General features: G+C 52.7%; 1 protein-coding gene across 1 annotated transcript; it reads right to left on the bottom strand.

Annotated features, from left to right (window-relative positions):
* Positions 1 to 3,213: 3,213 nt before the first annotated feature.
* LOC114485378 (pleckstrin homology domain-containing family A member 7-like) lies at positions 3,214 to 18,417 on the bottom strand. The gene is made up of 10 exons (XM_055083446.1): positions 18,336 to 18,417; positions 17,942 to 18,168; positions 14,203 to 14,391; positions 13,993 to 14,110; positions 12,035 to 12,138; positions 11,360 to 11,560; positions 8,385 to 8,543; positions 6,086 to 6,219; positions 5,143 to 5,285; positions 3,214 to 3,313 (listed from the first exon to the last, which is right to left on the bottom strand). Exons 2-10 carry the CDS (start codon positions 18,068 to 18,070, stop codon positions 3,291 to 3,293), a joined length of 1,200 nt encoding a protein of 399 aa, XP_054939421.1. The 5' UTR covers positions 18,071 to 18,168; positions 18,336 to 18,417; the 3' UTR covers positions 3,214 to 3,290.
* Between the last annotated feature and the right edge of the window lie 1,712 nt (positions 18,418 to 20,129).

Genomic DNA, 20,129 nt, shown 5'->3' with positions numbered 1-20,129 from the left:
TTTAAATTAACTTTTTCTTGCAAAATAGTCATTTCATTTTTTCCAACAAAATCTTATAAAGGCAAAAATAAAATCTTATTTTGGCAAATGTCATGAAGTTGATACTGGCAGCATATGGAGTTAGTTAAAAATAGACGGCAACTTCTAAATATATTCAAGATTATTTTTCTGACCATAGTCAAAGACAAATTTTCATTTAAAGTGTGGCTCCACCCAATGGAGTTGTTTTTTGTTTGTTTGTTTTTTTCCAACTTCATTTTCCGAATGCAGAATATCATGAGCTCATGACTTACATACATAAAGGGCCACAAACACTGCGCCTGGCTTAACAGCGCCCTCCCCGTTTTAGGCTGGAAGTCAAGTCATAGTCCTGTCACCGCGGCCCTGCTGGCCATCAGGGAGGGTAGGGGCCCGCTGCCTGCCCACCTGCCACCTGACCCAAGTCCTGGGTAGGCTGACCTGTGTTCTCAGGGGCCAGCCGCAACGAGCCCAGGATACCTATCATAGCCTAGTGTGGACTCGGGGAGTTGTAGGTAGATGCCACCCAGTGTGACGTTTATTGCTTATGATACAAATCAAAGGTGTTTCTTCTCACCTTTTCTGTATTTCAAAGTGTATTTTTTTTTTTTTTTTAATTACGGCGAACTGTTTTTGTTTTGTTTTTTTTGAAGAGCCCTTTGCTGAGAGAATCTCATGGGCAGGTTGGGAACCAAAGTTCTTGGACACACCTTTGGGCCTAAGCCAGACCCAAGGCCGAGGCTCCACGTGCCAGCTCGGTGGAGTTTCACCCGACAGAGCTGGTCATCAGGCCAGGTCAGGGTCAGCTGATCACTGCCCTGGACAACACACCAATGAGCCCAACACTGGAATCCACTGGAAATACATCTCCAATCCAACCTCACCTGAGTTCAGCCGACGCTGGACTGGCCTCTGCTCCCCTGCCCTTGGGCTCCCACCCACACCCTCCACCCAAACGGTACCTGAATCTGTATGTGCAGCTCCAAAATCCTGCATCCTCACCTTCTCAGCCACTCAGCCCTTGAGGTGAACATTATAAAATATAGCCTGATTCTAAAATAGAGTCAGTATTTTATAGTGTATATTAAAAGTGCCTCTGTCACATGTAAAAAGGAGTCTGAACTAAAACAAGCGTGGGTGTTAGGCCCTAGCCCTGTGGTGAATGCCCCACAGCTGGTGGTGCTCTGTCCTCCAGCCTGAACCCCGGCTCAGCTGGAAGGGGAAGGAGGATCAATCTTCTCGGAGGAAACTGGTTCCACTGGCCCCTGGCTCCAGACTTCTCTGCACGCTGGATCACGGGTCAGTCACTGCCTGGGCTGGCAAAAAGCACACGAGACAATGAGAGGCTGGCTGGACCCCAGCCCACGTCTGGGGAGCAGGGGGTGGGCATGTCTGTGCACACGTGACAGGGAATGGAAGGCTGACAAGACAGAGAACAGCAGAGCAGGGGGCTGGGGCAATGCGGCCGCTGCTGGGGGACCCTCGGCTTCGAGGACTAACGGGCGTCCCACCTTTCCTCCACCCTCACCACTTCTAGGAAGTTTGCCAGACACATGCTGGCCCGTAGACTGGGGCCCTGCTCTGACAGGGCAGAAGGCCTGAGCAAAGAGGACTCTGGGGTCCAGTTCTGGCCCTGCCCTTCATTTGCTGAGGGACTCTGGGTAACTCTCTCAGCCTTCATGGGCCTCATTTTCTTAATCTAAAAACAGGGTGACTGTACCAACCTCCTAATGAGGGTGCTGGAAGGGTACAAGGAAATGTGTGTGTGCTCTGAAAAGAGCATTAGAGGCCTATCTCATGACCACAGGGGCACCAAAAGCAGAGAGGAACAGAGCCTCTCCTCTGCCTCTCTGTGGCCTTGGGGTGGTGTCACCACACTCGGATCTCCAGGAGAAAACCATACACCCTCCCGTGGCCCCAGAAGACCCTGCAGCCTTTACAAAAGACCTGGCTGGAGCATTCCCTGGGGTTCCTCAGTCACGGGGTCCCTACCGCACACCTCCCGAGAGCCTGGCCCAACAGGCCGACCTCCTCCTACCACCCTCAGGACAACGAAGCACCCAGGCGGGTGGACACTTGCCCAAGACCATGCCTCCGTCCCAACCACACACCGCCATCCCTCACTGCACTCCCTTCTCCAAACATCTAGAGCCCCCGGGGGTGGCCCAGGTGGGCCCAGGGTGGCGATGGAGAACAGAGGCTCTGAACTCGCACAGAAGGGGTTCGAACCCTGGCTCTGACACAGCCGCAACTCCTTGGCCAAGTCCCTCAGGGTCTCTGAGCTGCGCTTCCTCATCTGTAAAACGGGGTGAATATCTCCATTGGGTTGTTGTCAAAGGAGATGATCAGTGCAATGCCTGGCACGGAGTAGGCGCTCAGCAACGTTAACCATAAGTGCGTGTAGAGGGATGAGAGGGGAAGCCCTACACAGCCGTACGAAGTGGAACATCAGGGAAAGGGCTGCTGAGGCTCCTGATCCGCCCTCCCCGTCCAGGTGAGGCAACAGCCAAGAGCTCAGAACAACAGCCTGGACTCGGTCCCAGCCTCGCGACTCCTGGTCCAGCACTCCCTCCCTACTCCCGCGCTGCCTCCTCTCACCAGTACATGCCCACGTGGGGAGGACTCAGAAGGGGTGGTGCTGGAATGCTCTGCAGGGGTGAGGGCCATCACCCGGGCAGCCTCCTCCTGAAGCTTCCCTTGTGACTGGAATGACCCCCCATCCCTCACAGGGCCCATGTCCTCATCTGCAAAACTGGTTTTTCTAGGCTTCCGGTTCTTCCATTTCTTTGGTCAAAGCCCTGAGGGGGAGAGGCCGTGATCTAATTCTTCCTTCCCAGCCACCGCCCCCTCTTCCCAAGCTGGCCGTCTGGCCTGCCCTGGTCCCCTGGGGCACTGGGCTGCCTGCAGGAAGGACAGCGGGGTGGAAAGGGGCGCAGCTCTGCCTCCTGACATTTCAGGGAGCCAGGGGGCTTGGATCACACAGTCTCTACTGTATCGGAGCCTCTGAACATTGAGTTCCTAAAAATCATCAGCCTCCCACCTGCCTACCAGTCCAGGAGGGGTCTCCCCAGCGGCCGCTTTGCCCGTGGAAGGAAGCGTCAGCAGGCGGCACTGCAATCATCTCAGCAGCAGAGGGGAGGGGACATGCTCAGCGCCAGGTGAGGGGCCACGCCAGGAGGGGGCTCTTACTTGGAAGGTGTTAGACAAAGGTGTAGTGGAGTCCGTTGCTTAAGGGGGGGTAAGGTGGCACCGTCCTGGAGGACAGGGGGGCTTTAGGCGGGAGGAGGGCCAGCTGCTGCGCTAGACGGGCAGACAGGAATTAAGTGGTGCGTTAGGTTCCTCGTCTGCTCCTGCAGCACCAGACGCCCTGCGCGGCAGGGCCGGGGTGCCGTGGGCCCCGCTGCCCACCACTGACGGCCTGGGCTTGTGGGGGCATATCCATGGGGCCTGGCGGGGGCCTGGCCTGCAGTTCCCAGAAATGTCTCTGAGCTGGAGAGAGGGAGCAAGAGTGAGGAAAGGCTGCAGCAAAGGTGGCCACTGAGCAGGTACGTGACTGCAGGGTGTCAGGGTGTCAGGTCAGGGGCACGCTCGCCTGCTGGTGGTAAGGAAGCCGAGGACAGTAGGTCCACATAGGTAGAGCAAGCACAGGCCAGAGAGGAGGGCATTTTATGGCAGGGAAGGTGCCCCTGCTAGAGCCCTGGACGTGGGAAGGAATTCAAAATCGCCACGATGGGCTCAGGGAGCCCCAGGATCATTACGAGGAGAGGCCCGGGAAAGCCGTCTGCTGTCTCCCCAAGGAAGACCGCCTCTCAGCCCACACACATGTCCTCAGGGGAGTCAGAACAGCAAGGACTTCAGCAACTCTGTTCGGGATCCGAGCTGCCCCTTGTCCTCGGTCATACCCATGGTTCTGCTTCCCAGGGCCAGCCACTTCAAGGTCCAGCAGGCCCCACCCGTGGTCACTTCTAGACCCTTTGGCCAGGGTTGGAGGACTGGTGGGAACTGTGACCCCACTTCAGGCTCTATGATCACCCCTCTCACACCTGGCCAAGGGCACCACCTAGACATGCAGTGGCTGCTGCATCTGGGGAGAAACGGCGCTAGGTGAACTGTGAGAGCTCACACAGGGAGGGCACATGTGGGTGGGGAGAGGAGCCAGGAGTCTCCTTCCTGGCTCACACACACACACACTCACACACACACTCACTCTCACACACACACACACACACACTCACTCTCACACACACACTCACACTCTCTCTCACACACACACACACTCACTCTCACACACACACACACTCTCACACACACACTCACACTCTCTCTCTCTCTCTCACTCACACACACACACACACACACACACACACACACACACACACACACCCCCTCTCATCCCACGGTGCTATTTTTTTCCCACTGGACGGCAAAGTCCCACTTCCCAAGTCCTGCTTTCTGGCACAGGCCACTCTGATAGGTGAACAGTGACTTTGATTTGGGAACCAAAGCAGGGACCCCAGGGAGGGTTAGAGGGGCCCCATTCTGCCTTGTCCCAGTAAGAAATCCAAGCACCAAAAGGCTTTCCTGCCCCTTCTTCCTGAGGCCAGAAACCTTAGCCTTGACCCCTTAGCTCAGGAGAACAGGAAAAACCTGTTCTCAACCCACAATCTCAGAGAAAGCGGAATAGCAGTACCACTCCCAAGATTTAAGAATGCGGGGCTTCCCTGGTGGCGCAGTGGTTGAGAGTCCGCCTGCCGATGCAGGGGACGCGGGTTCGCGCCCCGGTCCGGGAAGATCCCACATGCCGCGGAGCGGCTGGGCCCATGAGCCATGGCCGCTGAGCCTGCGCGTCCGGAGCCTGTGCTCCGCAACGGGAGAGGCCACAACGGTGAGAGGCCCGCGTACCAAAAAAAAAATAATGAGCTATACACCCTCTCCCGGGACACTCCTGAGCTCCAGTCCCCCTCGCAAGCCCTGCAGTGTGCCTGGGACAGAGGAACATACCACTGTCCCTCAACTACCAAGCCTGATGCCTGCTTTTCCACTGACCCGACAGGCCATGCCAGGCCCTGAGCCCAAGGAGCAGGGGGTGGGACCCAGCCTCAGAGGCTGTCCCCACGGCCTCACCTGCCACCTGCTTGCTGCGCTGGGAGGCCTCTGAGGCCAGGGCGTAGGAGATGTTGATGATGCGCTCCTGCTCCTGCAGCTGCGAGTCCAGGTCGGCCACGCTGTCCCGGTCCTGGCCGGACACTGGCTGCAGGTTGCACATGCTGTGGGAGAGCCAGAAAGCAGGCTGTGGGCCTCGCCACCCCCAGGCACCTGCCTCAGGAGAGCAGGGTCTCCCTGGCCGGAGGATCTCACCCTTTTGGGGGCATCAGATAAAAATGGTGCACCTTCTCTCCAGACAAAGGTGCACATGCTTCTCCCCAAACACCTAGTCACAGCTTTGTTCCTCCTTTGGCGGATCACAGACCTCAAGATAAGAGTTCCAGCTCTAAGCTCCTATTAAATCCAGAAGTGAAAAGGCTAACCTGTCTCTGAAAGGGGAGGCCCTCAAATACCCAGTTTACGTTTCTGAGGCTACAGAGGCTGATGCGAAAGCCTCTTCCTGGGGTCCCATCCTGGCCTCCAGGGATGTGGGCAAGGCCTCTGGCACCTCAGGACGAGGCTGGGCCCCTGGCTCTGGTCTAGGGGTCTGTGTGAGGGAACGTGGGCCCTAAGGCTGGGAGGGCCATCCTTGGGGCCCGTCTCCAACTGTGTCCACTTCACAACCACACTTGGCTCCACTCCCCACACTTGCCAGGGCCACGGGACACAGATTTGGGGTCAAGGGCCTAGGATGGCCCTCTGAGTGCTTTAGGACCTCCCAGATGACCTGGGCAAGCTTCCTCGCTGATCTGTTGGTGACGTGCTGAGAGGCGGCCTGCTTCTTACGACGAGCAGCGCTGGTCTGAGACGGAGGTCTGACAAAACACACTCCCCGGCCAGCCCAGCCCAGGGCCCATTCAGTTGAGACACCCCTGGGGTCGGCCTAGCGGGTCGTCAGAGCTCAGGCAGCATGAGGGCTGACCTGGACCGGGCAAGGATGTTACGGATCTTCTCGGCCTTGCGGTACCGCGCCTGCAGCTCCTCCAGGCTGGGCGGCTCTTCAGGATCCAGCTCCACGTAACGCTCGGGGATGGAGACCTTCTCTGGTTTGGAGAGCTGAGGAAAGGTGGTGGGAGGCACAGATGTTGGGTTTGGGACCTGCTCCCCCCATCCTGTCCCCTGCCATGAGGCACGCGGAGGAGCCTGCAGACTTCAGTAATTTGCTAAGATCACAGTGGCAGTTCACTGTGCAGTCCCGATCTGAATCTGTGTCTGACTCCAAAGCCCGTGTTCTATCTACCGTACCAGGCAACCTCCTACAGGCCAAGGGAAGGGAAGAGGGAAGGCAAAATAACGAGACCAGTAAGCCCTGAGGATACAAATGATCACCCTAAAAGCTACCCTTGATGGGATCTGACCTCTGCAGCCACACCGACCCACCTCTGCCCCTGCTCTTTCCTCTGCCTGGGATGCTCCTTCCTTGGGCTCCATGGCCTCTTTCTCATCCTCCCAACCTCACCTCCAGAAGGCTTCCCTGACCCTCCTTCTCCCATCCACCCACCCCTGCCACTCCCTCCCGTTTCCTGTTTGTTTCTCCACTGTCTAGAGCAGGGACTTGGTACTTAGTAGCCCTTCAGCAAACACTCCTTGGATGGGTGGCTGGGTGGCGGGATGAAAGAAAGTGATAGTGCTTTCTGTCCCTACAAAAGACCCAGACAGGAGGCAGCCGCATTGAATCTACTGCTCTCAAGAGGAAAATGACCCCAGCTCCTCCCCACCAGTCTCTCACACAAACCCAACAGCAACCTCAGCTTGGTGAACCTTTACGTGGGCCAAGAACGCTAAAGGCAACTTTTGCACACACCCCAGGGCATTTTTTTCTTCCCTGAACTACATTAAAATGGGGTTGGTTGAAACTTCCAAAAACAAGCTAAATCCAATCCCAGGGCAAATCTGGACTTGAATTTAAGCCCATGCAGACCTTTCATTCTGGTGAAAGATGGCAAGAAATAAGCTCTTTTCTGTTATTTCCCATGAGGGTAGATGCAAAGGAAGGAAGCAGATTACATTGTAGTAGGAGGGATTTAGGTTAGAGATAAGGAAGAACTTTTCCCTCTGGCTGGCAGGCCAATTAGGACACCGCAAAATGCACTTCCATTGCCAAGGCGGTGTGTAGAAGCTTCTTTTGTGGACCTGAGAAAGCACGGACCTTTGGCTGTTTCAGAGGTGCCAAAGGGAAAAGGTCTGAAGGCAGGAGACTAACCTCGTTAAACCCTGGAGCCCCAGCTGATCCCAGAACCCAGCAACTCCACAGGCGTCAATTTGCCCCCATCCTGTCTGATCTATCCTTCATGTGGTAAGAGCATTTTCTCTCATGCAGTTTCAGGCCAGGCCAAGTCCTCATACAAATGTGTTTGGGATATCTGTGGGCCACTGTGCACTTCATTCAACAGAGTCGACATTCAGCAAATATTTACAGAGCATCTATTGTGTGCCAGGCCTGGGTGCTGGGTGCACAAAGGTGAACCAAACAGCCAAAGACACTGCTCTACAGAGCTTACAAATGGCACAACATAGGCCACAGGAGACCACCCTATGTCTTGAAGACCCTAAGTCTGTCATGCTCTGACTCCCTGGGGTAAGAGACGGTCCTGACTGCGGTTACTTGCTTTTCTGGGCCTGCCTGGCCATGATGCGTTTGAGCCACCAGAGGGCGAAAGAACCCAGACCAGACCTATCCAGGTCTCCTAGCCTCTGCCATGGCTGGATATTTCACCTGTGATTTCTAAACCTGCCCTGCCTTTTCCCCAAGTCTGATTGCCCAAACTGGCCTGCCTGGCCAGATGCAAGACCAACCCCTGGTTTTCCAGGGAACATATCCTAACAATAACCACTACCTCATCACATGCCTACTATGTGCCAGGCCCTGTGCTCACAGCTTTCTGATCATTGCTAATCGTTCAGGCAATGTGCTGAGTCACTTAACCCTCCCCACAACCCACGTTACTGCTGAGGAAACTGAGGCACAGAGAAATTAAATGACTTGCCACAAATTACAAAGAGAGACAGACCTGAACCTGCATCAAAATGCCTGGTCTCCTCTTACTATCTCCAGGTGCTGTTCATCCATCCTCCTGGGCCACAGTGAAACCGAGCCTGTCCCCATTCAGGGCAACAACCCCCCCCCACCCCCCACCCCAATGCCCCTGGGAGGGTTGGTCAGGCTGGCGTCTGAAGGCTGGGCCTCCTGGGGGCAGCGTGAAGGAAGCCCCTGCCCTCACCTCTCTGCTGATGTCCACGTCATATTCTTGTGGTTCCAGGTCCAACTCAGTGACAGGCATAGCCTGCACCTTCAGCCAGCCATTCTCCTCCTTGTCCTTTCTGTCCCCTTGTACGGCCCGTTCCAGCAGCTGCAGGTCAAAGTCCTGCTCGCGCTTCCACTGGTAACAGAACAAGAGGGTGAAATGTAGTCACTTCCTGACTATCCCTTTTGGGTAGGTCTTGCAGGCACCGGGGTCCTTGGGAAGATGGGCCTGTGACTCATTAGGGAAAAGCTGTGTGACCATGAACCTCAACCTCATCTCTAAAACAAGGCAGCAGCAATCCTGTGACACGGATGGTCTCTGCTGTGTTCTGAAACTCTGTGACAGAGAGAACAAGGCCTCTGCCCCTTTGATACAGCCGGACTCCAGACTGCTGATTTCTCTCTGATATGGGCCCCAAAGTGTCCAAACCTCCCGGGCACAGGTCTAAGATCCACGACTTTAGACTCACAATGGTCCCAAGGGATACAGGAGGCTCCCAGGTCCAAGAAGGTGATCCTAAAACAGAAGCTGGGACACAGCTCAAGAGAAGAGGTTTGCCGCTTCTGTTGCATGACAGATCACGGAAGCCCTTCTGGTACGGGAGCCATATGTTCCAGCTCAGAAACAATGGGCGAAACAAACCCTCTGAGGCCCTGGTAAGCAAGTGGAATAGCCAAGAGCCTCTCTAGTGGGCAGTCCCAGCAGGACACAGTTAAGGGTGGGGAATAATGCCCCCACGGTGGGACTGGGGAGGTGCAAGCAGGAGCAGCTTGCGGCCAGTGAGGCAGATAAGCTGCTGCGTATCACGCAGCTATCTGGGGCAGATGTTTTAAGTTAGAAAAACCAAACACATGTAAAATTTAAATGCTAAATCAAATGCAACATTTCCAACTCTGTAACAAGCAGCCTTCACAGAGGGAAACTTTAACCCAGCCACTTTAGGATCCCAGCACAATGGTTTGGCTCCGCCGCGGCCTTCCTAATCACCTGTGGCCTGCATCCCCACAGGCCTCAACGCTGAGCAGGTTGTTGAGAGGAGGAAACGGGCCCAAAGCCTCCCTTTTCTTGAGCAGAAGCCAAGCAGACGCTTCTCCATCCCAGGTTGCCTTCTCCTTCCCACCCCAGCCGCCTCACAGAGCCCCCAAGTGGTCACCGTTGTCTTTAATGCCCCCTCAAGCCCATACTCACCCAAGCCCCAAACCCACGGCCATAGCAGCACATTTCACCCATTCGTGCACAAGCTCTCCATACTGACTCTACGTCAACGTAATCACTCTTAGGTGATGGTTTCCAATCAAAGTGTAAAAGGATTAGGCAGTTGAAGATTCAGGGATGAAAAATTAATTTCATGATTCACAAAGAAAACACACATTTTCTTACACGCTCACCAGTGCCCCAAAGAGAGACAGGACCTCACATAAACCCAGCCTGATTGTTTCCACAAACAGAAAAAGTTCACTGGACGCTACAATGTCCTGGGGAAGAACCACGTCAATCCATTATCATTAAGCAACACGTTTATTGGTGCTGAGGCAGAGACTTACACAAGTCTTTTTTCTTAAAGAGAAAAATTACAAGGTATTCAAGTTACGATTTTTAGATCATTTTTCTACATTTGAGACATCAGGTTGTGAAAAGTCAGTTTTACCTCACATGACATTTACTTATAAAGTTTAAAAGTTACTGGCTTTGCAGCTTTTCAGGATATGAGTATCCTGGGTCTTACCCCTTTGGTGTCTGAGCTAACAGCTGCAGAGAGGCCCTCTGAATACAGATCATAATGTATCTTGCTACCTGGTCAAGTTATTAACTACTAGAAACACAAAAAGTTTTCCATAAGAAATTGTGCCGATGGGGCCGGAGGAATTAAAACGGAACCACCTCAGACTTGGCAGAATTTATTCCAACATGCAATCTCCGAAGTCTGTGTCTACTGTCCAGATGTGAGGCATGGACTTTGATAAATTCATCACGCCCAGACCTCTGACAATGACCACGGCCCTCAGGCAGTGGGGCTGGCTCAAACTTGTGGGGCAGCTTTTGGGATAAGGGAATTATAAGTCAGCAAGCCTGCATAAAGGGGGCAGCAGAAAGGTGAGTCACACATGGGAGTGCTCACTAGGCTATGGAGAAAAGAGCTGCTATTATAAGCCTGGTAACAAGAGCACAGGCCAGTTAGAGAATGGTTGATGCAAATTAGAAGCGTCTGTAGACACAATCAGGCAGGATTAGAGAGGCAATGAGCGGTAACGCTAAAAGCAAAAGAGCTTGTGCAATGAATCAGGGGAAGAGCAGTCAGGCTAGAGGTCTAGGGGAAACATTTGATTTCAAACAACAGGGAAAGGTCAAATGGAATGTTTCCAAAAGGGACCTAAGGCGACGGTGGGCAGGGTGCAGTGCCTGGAAGCACCACCAGGGGGCAGCAGACGCCCCGGCTCTCCTGGGGCATGGGGCGGCCCGTCGGCACCGCAGCGGTGGGAGAGCCCCAGTCCTCAGAGGTGAGGGCCACCACCCTCTGCTCAGCTGCCCCACACGGCACCCGCCTGGAGGTTTGGGAGGCTGGTTGGCTTGCACTCCTCCTCCTCAAATCATAGCACCATCTTTCTCCTCCACTCCTCGAACCCTGTACTTCCCAAGTCCTTGGTTCAGCTGAGAGACTCCGAATGCTTACAAAGGCCTCCCTCAAGCTCGACTGCAGAACTGACTGTGGACGTTCTCTCTGGCTCCTGGGCTCCTGCAGTGACATCCTCGTTCCTGCTCTAGTTCCGGGGCGCCCTCTGACCAAGTCACACATGCGTCCCGGCTTGTGGACACACAGCCCGTGGGGTGTTCTCTGAGCCATCCAGGTTGACAGCCCACTCTCTCGGGGCTGAGAAGTGCTTGTGTCTGGGGGACTCGGGGAAGCTCTGCTCCCTGTCCCAGCCCCGCCTGCCTGGACCCTCCTAACATACTGAGCCGAGATCTCCAGGGAGTGGTTGGCTGAGGTAGCGGGACGAGGGCAGACCCGTCCTCTCTCCTTGGCTCAGCGTCCTCTTGCGCTCCCGGACCAGCGCCTTCTGGTGCCGCTTCATGCGCTCGAGCTGCTCCTCCGCGCTCATCTTGCCCCGCTGGTGGTCCCCTGAGTACAGGCGCTCCAAGGCACTCCTGGGTCTCTGAGGGGCAGGAGGGACAGACAGGGCAGCTGGGCTGGGAATACAGAGGGCAGCCGCCCCGCTGGCTTCATGGCTTCATCCCCGTCTTTCTTTCTCTCTCTCTCTCTAAGCACACTCGTGGACATGATACCGCTGGCCCTCACAGGCTCTCTGGGCAGCACCCAATTCTGCAGATGCAGACACTGAGGCCCAGGCCTGTCCAGTTGGGCAGAAGCACATCATGGGCCACAACTCAGGGTGTGACTCACTGGGCGAGACTGGGGAGCAAGGTGGGAGCCCCTTGGGAAATGGGGAGGGCAGTGTGATGCCCTTCTTGGTGGGCAGTGGTGAAGGCATCATGAGCACATGGTGACAGGGAATCTGAGCTCTGGAGGGGTCACCTGACAGGATCACCAGTTACCGTCTACCTCGGAGCCCTTCCCTCTGTGCATGAGGGAGCAGTGAGCCCCTCAAGAACTTCTCAAGGCCACTCACAGGGTAGGTCACCTTGCTGCTTTCGGCATCTAGACCCCTCCGAAGCGTGACGTAGGGAGCAATGGTGGACGACTGCTGGAGCCTTGACGTGGACCCCGAGAGCCCTTAGCGAGGAAAGAGAAATGCAAGTGGATTTGTGGTGAGGAGGACAGGCCACCAGCCCCTTCTTGATCACCTCCCACTACCGTGAGGGGACCACAAGGACCCAGCCAACACCCCACGCTTCTTCCTCCCCAGGGCCCGGAAAAGCAAGGCCCCAGGTAGGGAATGAGGGGCCAGCCCATGGGTGCCCTCTGTTCCCAAAGGAAGATCTGGGGACTACCCTCGTCTTCCCTCACATGCAGAAGACCTGGGCTGCTTGGCAGGAGGAAAGGATGGAGGGCGAGGAATGCCCTGCATCACTTCCTCCTGATGAACTCCTATGCATCCTGTGTGACCCAACTTGGATGCCTGCCTGTGAGAAGCCTTTTCAAATGCTCCAGGCAGAATCAGTTATTCCCTGTATTCTTCAGTATATTCACTGGATACTGCACTGGCCACAGTGTCAACATGCCTGTCTACAAATTCAACAGTGCCTGATTGAATGAATAAAAATGACTGAATGGATAAATGAAGAATGGAAAGAAGAAGCCACCAAGCATTTACTGAGTACTTACTATATAACAGGCAGGCATCGTGCCAGGTATTTCATATAGATTTTGTCCCGCTGGCCCTACAAAGTAGCATTACCTAACCACTGTGGAGGTATGCAATCTAAAGCTCAGAGAGGTTAAGCAACTTGTCCAAGGTCACATGGTCACATGGAGCCTCAGCCCGTGCTTTCTCCACTAGCAACATTCTTACCAAGGCTGGTCCCTGACATCTGGAAACGGGCATCACACTAACTGAGGACTCCACCAGCATTTAGCACATACGAAAAAGAATGATAAATGTCCTGCAATGCCCAGAGACTCCTGAGCGACAAAGAACTGTCCTGCCCACAGGCCACTAACACTGCCATTGATGAACACCTCTAGGCTGTAATGAATGAAGGGAAAAGGGTCCCCAGGCACAGTGCCAAGGGTTGCTGTGGCCCAACTCAGCAAAAGCCAGTCCCCTCCAGGGACCAGCTCAGGACACAGCAAGCCTACACAGCATCGTGGGCTGGGGGTCACATAACCCCATAGGAGTCCCAATCATGGCAGTGTGGCCTCCTGTCTCCACACCCTGTCAACGGGGGAAAGCGCCTGACCTCCCACCAAATGAGGGAGTGTGGTCAACCTGCTCTGGGGTTCCAGATGGCCTCCTTTTAAAAGGATTTCAGAAAGAGGATCTGGCTATGGGGAAAGATAGGGCATGGGTGAGCCTAATGGCCTAAATCTGTTCCCACCCCCATCTCAAAGGGATAGGGGAGGAGAGTGAGAAGACCCAACTGAGGAGAAAGGTGTGTTTGTTTAAATACAGGACTCATTGAGTCTTAGAGTGACACAGAAGAGGAGAAAAGCCTCTGGAAGGCATGAGATGGGATGGCCAAGCTGATGACAGTCACCCAACATCCCAGCCTGCAGGGTGGGATTCTGGCTCTATCACTTATTGGCTAATTGACAAGTTGTTTCATTTCTCTGGGCCTCGGTTTTCTTATCACTAAAATGGGGATAACAATAGTACTTCCCTCACGGGATTATCACGAATCTTAACTAAGTGAATATAAAGTGCTTAAAACAGCACTGGGCTTTATAGTAACTGCTATTATCATTGTTCCCGGGGACAGATGTAATAAAAGAGGATGAGAATCAGGATGTGAGCCTGAGGCAGGAAGGACAGGTCCTCCCTACAGCCCAGCGTCTGCTGACAGCTGCTACCCAGGCTGAGGCCCCACGCTACAGGCAGAAGGGTGTGAGGACCGGGTAGGGCTGGGGAGCAGTGGTGTGGCAGTGGCAGGGATGCCCAGGAAGACTCCATGGAAGGTCTCGCCTTACCTCTGCCTGGCAACGTCTGGTACCTGCTCTCAGAGCCCAGGAGTCCCAGGGAGGGAGGGGCCATGTCCCCACTGAAGGTCGCCAGCTCAGGCTCACTGACGTATGACCGGAGTTCCACCTGTGGGCAGAGTCTGAGGCCGTCACACCTGCCCTGCCACCGTCCCTCTCCCCACACACAGCGGGGCAACCTCAGGGGTCCCCCCTGCTCACCCTCGAGTCCCCGTTCACACACTGCCCCTGCTCCCGGTCTCGCTTCCTCTCGTCCGACTGCCGCTTGAGGCCCCTCACTGAAGTGTGCCGGATGATGGTGGCCTCCCTCGGTAGAGGTGGCACGGCCGGGGGCTGGTCCTCCGGGCTGTAGAGCTCAGGGAGCGGGGGCCTGGGAGGTGCCTCGTCTTCCTGCTCAGAAACAAAACCAGAACCAGTGCCCGGTGAGAGGATGCCCAGTGGCACCATCACAGTGCCGGCCCAAAGGGAAGGAGCAGGCCACCTCGGGTCTGCAGGGAGTGACCACTTCAGCCCAAAGATGCCAACGTTTACCCTGGTTGAGCTGTGAGGTCGGGAGACGTCTCTGCTCCAACCCCATCCTTCCCTTTGATTCACACATCTTCCATTTTTCAAAGTGTGATCTACACACAATCCAGAACTCAGGGCACGGGTCCATGCTCTCATGCCACTGGCTCGGAGTGCACCATCAGGGGAGGCAGGCTGGTAACTCTGTGTTTACTCGTATGTTTATGACAGCACCGCACCACCGCCACCCCATCCCACCATGCTCAGACGGAGCCAGCCCGCGGTCCCTGCACCGTCTCTGGATCCTTCAGCAGGCTGGGGATCTGAGCAAGGGCCATCTACATCCTCCTGCCCTTTCTATCAGAAATGCACATGGTTACAAAATATTTCCTCCTTCCTGACTCAGGCACAGAACAGGCAGTCAGGATGGGTGACTCACTGCCTTCTCCACAGCCCACTCCCTGGGCTGGGATGAATGTAACTATTTTCCTTGAACCCCGCTGTCCACAATGCTCTTCGAGGGCTGTGGGCTCTCTACAGACCGACAGCCTGGCCCCTGACTGCCATGAACACCCACTCCTGGCACAAATGACCATCCAGACTCCTTCCTCCTAACCCCCCACTTTCTTAGCCTAATTTTGCTTTGTTTTTCAGAGTTCAGGAAAGGGTGCTGTAAGCTTGTTTTGCAAAGGTTTATCAGCACTCTTCTAAAGCAACACATTTCATTATTGTGTGAAGTTTAAGCTGCCTACCTAAGATACCCAGAGGCTCTCTGAGCATCAGTGGTTTCCAAACCCTGACAAGATCTTGCAATCACCAATTCCTAAAAAAGCCCCCCAGAAAGATAAACGCAAACCATTGATTGCCTTTGACTGAAGGGAACAGAATGTCTGGGGACAGAGGGTGGAAGGGAGACATTTTAGTACATACTTTTTTATATCCTTTGATTTTGTATCCTTTCAGAGTATTGTTAAATAAAAAAAAAAAATGACATTATATTTAAGAAAAGCCAAATAAAAATGAAAGAACTATAGCTACATGCAACAATATGGGTGAATCTCACAAACATACTGTTGAAAGGACGCAAGATATGAAAGAATAAATACAGTATTATATATGGGCAAAACAGAAGTGTTTCGGATGCAAATAAAGGTAGTGAAACAAAACAAAACAAAAAAGCAAGGAAATTATCAAAAAAGTCAAGATAGTGGTTACCTCTGGGAGAAAGAGAAAGGGCCTACACTGGGAAGGGACCCACAGGCCCAGGGGATTCTGATTGCTGGCAAAGTCCTATTTCTTAGAGTCACAGACGTAGAGAACAAATGTATGGATACCATAGGGGAAAGGGGGGTGGGGTGGGAGGAATTGGGAGACTGGGATCGACACATATACATTATTGATACTATGTATAAAATAGAGAACTGATGGGAACATACTGTACAGCACAGGGCTGATTGCTGGCAAAGTCCTATTTCTTAGAGTCACAGACGTAGAGAACAAATGTATGGATACCATAGGGGAAAGGGGGGTGGGGTGGGAGGAATTGGGAGACTGGGATCGACACATATACATTATTGATACTATGTATAAAATAGACAGCTGATGGGAACATACTGTACAGCACAGGGAACTCTACCTAATGCACTGTGGTAACCTAATGGGAGGGAAGTCCAAAAGGGAGGGGATATCTGTATGTATATGGCTGATTCATTTTGTTGTGCAGTGGAGGATAACAACATTGTAAAGCAACCATACTCCAATAAAAATTAATTTTTTTTAAAAAGTCCTATTTCTTGGTCTGAGTGTTGGTATGAAATGGGTAGTCTCTTTATTATTATTTACTAAATGACATATCCATGTTTTATGTCAATTTCAGGATGGATATCACTGTTTCACAAAAATAAATATAAAACAAGCAACCAAAAAAAATGGTAAAACTGGTGAACATATATACAACTAGAAGGAGGAGAGAGAAGACCCACCCACCTTGGTGACCCTGATGCTCAACCAGGTTGAAAAGCCCTGCTTCCGAGCCACAGCAACCAAGCTATGAAGAGGAGCCTCTCTCTTCATCTATTTCAAGCTGCTTGTTCTGCACAAGGGGAAGCTGAGGATGCTCAGAGAGGGTATGGGCCTTGCGTGAAGACCCAGAGACAGACAAGGGCCGGAATCCAGGCAGGTCCTGCTCACAGGCCTTTTTCCCTTTGCTCCTCGTCCCAGGGGGCAGGCGTCTTGCATTATATTAGCACCTGTCTGTCCCAGCCATTCCTGCTATTTGTTTTGCTATTTTCTACCTCCTGTTTTGTGGCTGGTGCTCCATGACTCTTAGATCTGGGAGTGGGAAGGAAATCTCAAGATAAAGAAGTTCACAATGACCCTGGTTCCCTGCACCTCTGGGCTCTAGACCATGGCTGGAAGCAGGTGAACGCTGAAGACCAGGTATAGGAACGCGTGTGTTTTAGCCAGCACTGTGCACTGATCTTGTCAGACGTCCTAAGCATACACGGTGCCCAGGCAAAGCTCCTTCAAGCCCTTGTTGGCAAAAACCTAGAGGTCTCCATTCCAAGGTCCCCTCTGCTATAGCTTCCCTGTCACTTGGATCAGGCCCCTCATGTTTTCCAGCCAATGCTGGCCTGCCCTGGAAACATGAGCTATCACAGTACCTGACCACATCTTTTATTTCCTTAGAGCCTTCTGTGCTCCCAGACTCAGCCAAGGGCTTGGCCCCTCTCTATGCCAGGCAAGCCAAGGTGTTGGCCCAGGCAACCACATGGGCCACATACCTAACCTGAGGACCAGGGCTGAATGTCCAGTTAGATGTCAGATGGCACAAAGAATGGTCAGGAGATGTGGATTGGATTCACTAACTAATATGGAGACCTTATGCAAATTTTAACACCTTGGGCCTCAGTTCTCTTATCTGTGGGATGGAGATACTGACCTTCCTGTCTATACTCCAAGAGGTTACTGTGAAGATCACATGTATCCTCACAACCCAGCACAATCCTCAGCTGCAGGTGGAGATAAGGATACTCTTCTGCTAAGATGAGCTCACTGCCCAAACCGCAGGTTTGCACGGAGCCCTGCATGGGGCAGCCACACACTTCTCTGCACGACGCAGATCACAAATCCTTCCCTACTCAGTGCAGTCACTGCCTCTTGCTAGGCTTCAGTTTTCCCAGCTGCAAAATGGGAGAGATGGGCTAGATCAGCTCTAAGGGCCCTTCCAGTTCTGGAAGACTAAGCACAATGGCAGGGGCCCCTACCTCTCCTTAACTGCTCATGGCTCAGGAACCCCTCAGGACTCTGGCTGGTCTGTTTCCCCAAGCTTCCCTAAAAGCTTCTCTCCCAAGAGAAGAGGACCTGAGGACAGAGAAAGACCATCATCTGCCAGAGAGGAAACGACAGCGCCCAGCTCCTGGTCATCAATACTCACAACTTTGGGCTTCGTCTTGGTTGGTGACTGAAGGGGAGACGTCACCTTCCTCAGCTGGGGCAGGTAAGGTCGGTACGGCATGTAGGTTTGCAGCTGGGGGAAGAGTCGAACCTCCAGAGGGGTCCGCATGGGGCTGGTGGGCGGGCTGGGCTGCAGGGACGGCTTGCTCTCAGAAGAGGAGATTGAAGGCACAGGCGGGTAAGGAAGCAAAGGCACTGTTTTTCTCTCTGAGGGGCGTGGAGAGAAGCAAAGGGTGCGATGGAACAAAGACCCTCTTCCTCGGAGGACAAGGGGAGTGACTTATACCACGAAGACCCGACCTCCCCAGGGGCCATCCCCCAGCTCCAGGCGCTGGCCTCCACCACCCCCATCCCCAGGAAGATGGCCCGCTCACCCGGATTTTTGACCGATTCCACCAGGATTCTGAAGTTCTCTTTATTTGCACTCAGGCCTGCAATGACATCTTCGATCCTCCAGAGATCCTTCTGTATCTGCGATTTCTCCTGAGGAAGATGAGGCAGTGGGTTCATTTCCTTCTTAGCTCCTCACCAGAAGTTTCTTCTTAGGACTTCTGTTGTCATTCAGGCAGAGCCCCTCACCCTGGGGGGCAGTATCCCCTTTGGAAACCCTACCAGGTCTAGAGCCAAGCCTGCTTCACGGCTTCCTGGGCAAGTGCAGACGTGAAAGATGCCCAAGGTCCAGGGAAGAAGTTGCAGAGAAGCTCTCACAGTCTACCTTTCCTGTTTCCACCTCATTTAAAAATAGACTCCCTTAAATACTGTATGATTCCACTTATATGAGGTTATCTAAAGTAGCCAAATTCAGAGACAGAAAAATAGAAGGGTGGTTGCCAGAGGCTGGGACGAGGGGGAATAGGGATTGTTTTTTTAATGGGTACAGAGCTCCAGTTTTGGCTGGGGGGAGGGGGGAATGCAGATTGTTGTTTAATGTATACAGAGTTGCAGTTTTTCAGGATGAAAAAAATTTCTGGAGATTGGGTGTACAACAATGTGAATACACTTAACAGGACCAAACTGTACACTTAAAAATGGTTAGGTAAATTTTTATGCTACGCACATTTTACAATTTAAAAAAAAGACTGTCTTAGGCAACCATGGCAGAAGGGAAGAGAAGGCAAGGACTAGAGGTTACACCACCCCTAGAATAAAAAGAGCATCTTTTTGAAGACAGAGCTGAATCTTGGGATTTGGGATTTAGTATAAGGGGCAGTGGATATTATTTGGCAGTAAAAAGGAATGAAGTACTACGTCTGCTACAACATGGATGAACCTTGAAAACATTATGCTAAGTGAAAGAAGACAGACACAAAGTGCCACATACTGTATGATTTCATTCATACGAAATGTCCAGAATAGATTAAGTCCGTAAAGACAGAAAGTAGATTAGTCGTTGGCTAGAGCAGGGGTAGAAAGTTGGGGTGGGGATGGGGAGTGACTGTAAATGGGTACCGGGTTGCTTTTGGGGCTTGATGGAAATGTTACACAACTAATTGTGGGGATGGTTACCCAACTCTGTGAATGTGCTAAAAAAAAAAAAAAAAATCAGTGAATTACATACTTTAAAATAGTGAATTTTATGGTATGTGAATTACATGATAAAGCTGTTTTTTTTTTTTTTTTAAAGTATGATGGGAAAAGAGGCAGGCTACACAACCATGCGCAAACTGAGAAACTACACCCAAACCACCAGGGAAGAGGCCCTAGAAAGAGGTGAGCAGGGTCTGCTGTGATTAAAGGGTCGTGGGCACCTTTTAATTGAGTTGTGTAAACATCAGATATGGTATTCTTTTAATTTAAAAATTATCATGGTCCCACCCCATGGACTTAAAAAGGAAGGCTCCACACCCCTATCTCCTTTCCAGGTACATCGCCGGCCTCAATTGGAAGAGTTCTCACATGTGTGATATTTAGGGACCACTGCTCCTGGATACATCCCCACAGGGCTGGGCAGTGAGCAGGTTCTCAGTACATGTACGCTGAATAAATAAAGGACCAATCACATAAAATTCCCTGATCAAATACTATCTAACAGGCATAACAACAGATGTCTGAAGCCTCCCTCCTAAGGGGAGCTCACGCTCTCATACTCTCTCCACCTTTCCAACACCAGTGCACATCCTCAGGGCTGATAAGCAAATAACAGGCTTAATGTTCAGCTCCCCACTAAA

This window comes from Physeter macrocephalus, unplaced genomic scaffold (assembly GCF_002837175.3).
Source record: "Physeter macrocephalus isolate SW-GA unplaced genomic scaffold, ASM283717v5 random_1165, whole genome shotgun sequence".
Lineage (NCBI taxonomy): Eukaryota > Metazoa > Chordata > Mammalia > Artiodactyla > Physeteridae > Physeter > Physeter macrocephalus.
The sequence above is the reverse complement of the archived record's forward strand: the minus strand, read 5'-3'. Positions and strand labels throughout refer to the sequence as shown.

What these genes read in the sequence shown, in the direction of transcription:
- LOC114485378 (XM_055083446.1), bottom strand. Translation starts at nt 18,070, where the DNA reads ATGCGGACCCCTCTGGAGGTTCGACTCTTCCCCCAGCTGCAAACCTAC. An exon ending in GCAGCAAGGTGACCTACCCT is followed by an intron (nt 11,561 to 12,034) that starts GTGAGTGGCCTT and finishes CCTGCCCCTCAG; the next exon opens with AGACCCAGGAGTGCCTTGGA. An exon ending in AACATCCTTGCCCGGTCCAG is followed by an intron (nt 5,286 to 6,085) that starts GTCAGCCCTCAT and finishes GCTCTCCCACAG; the next exon opens with CATGTGCAACCTGCAGCCAG.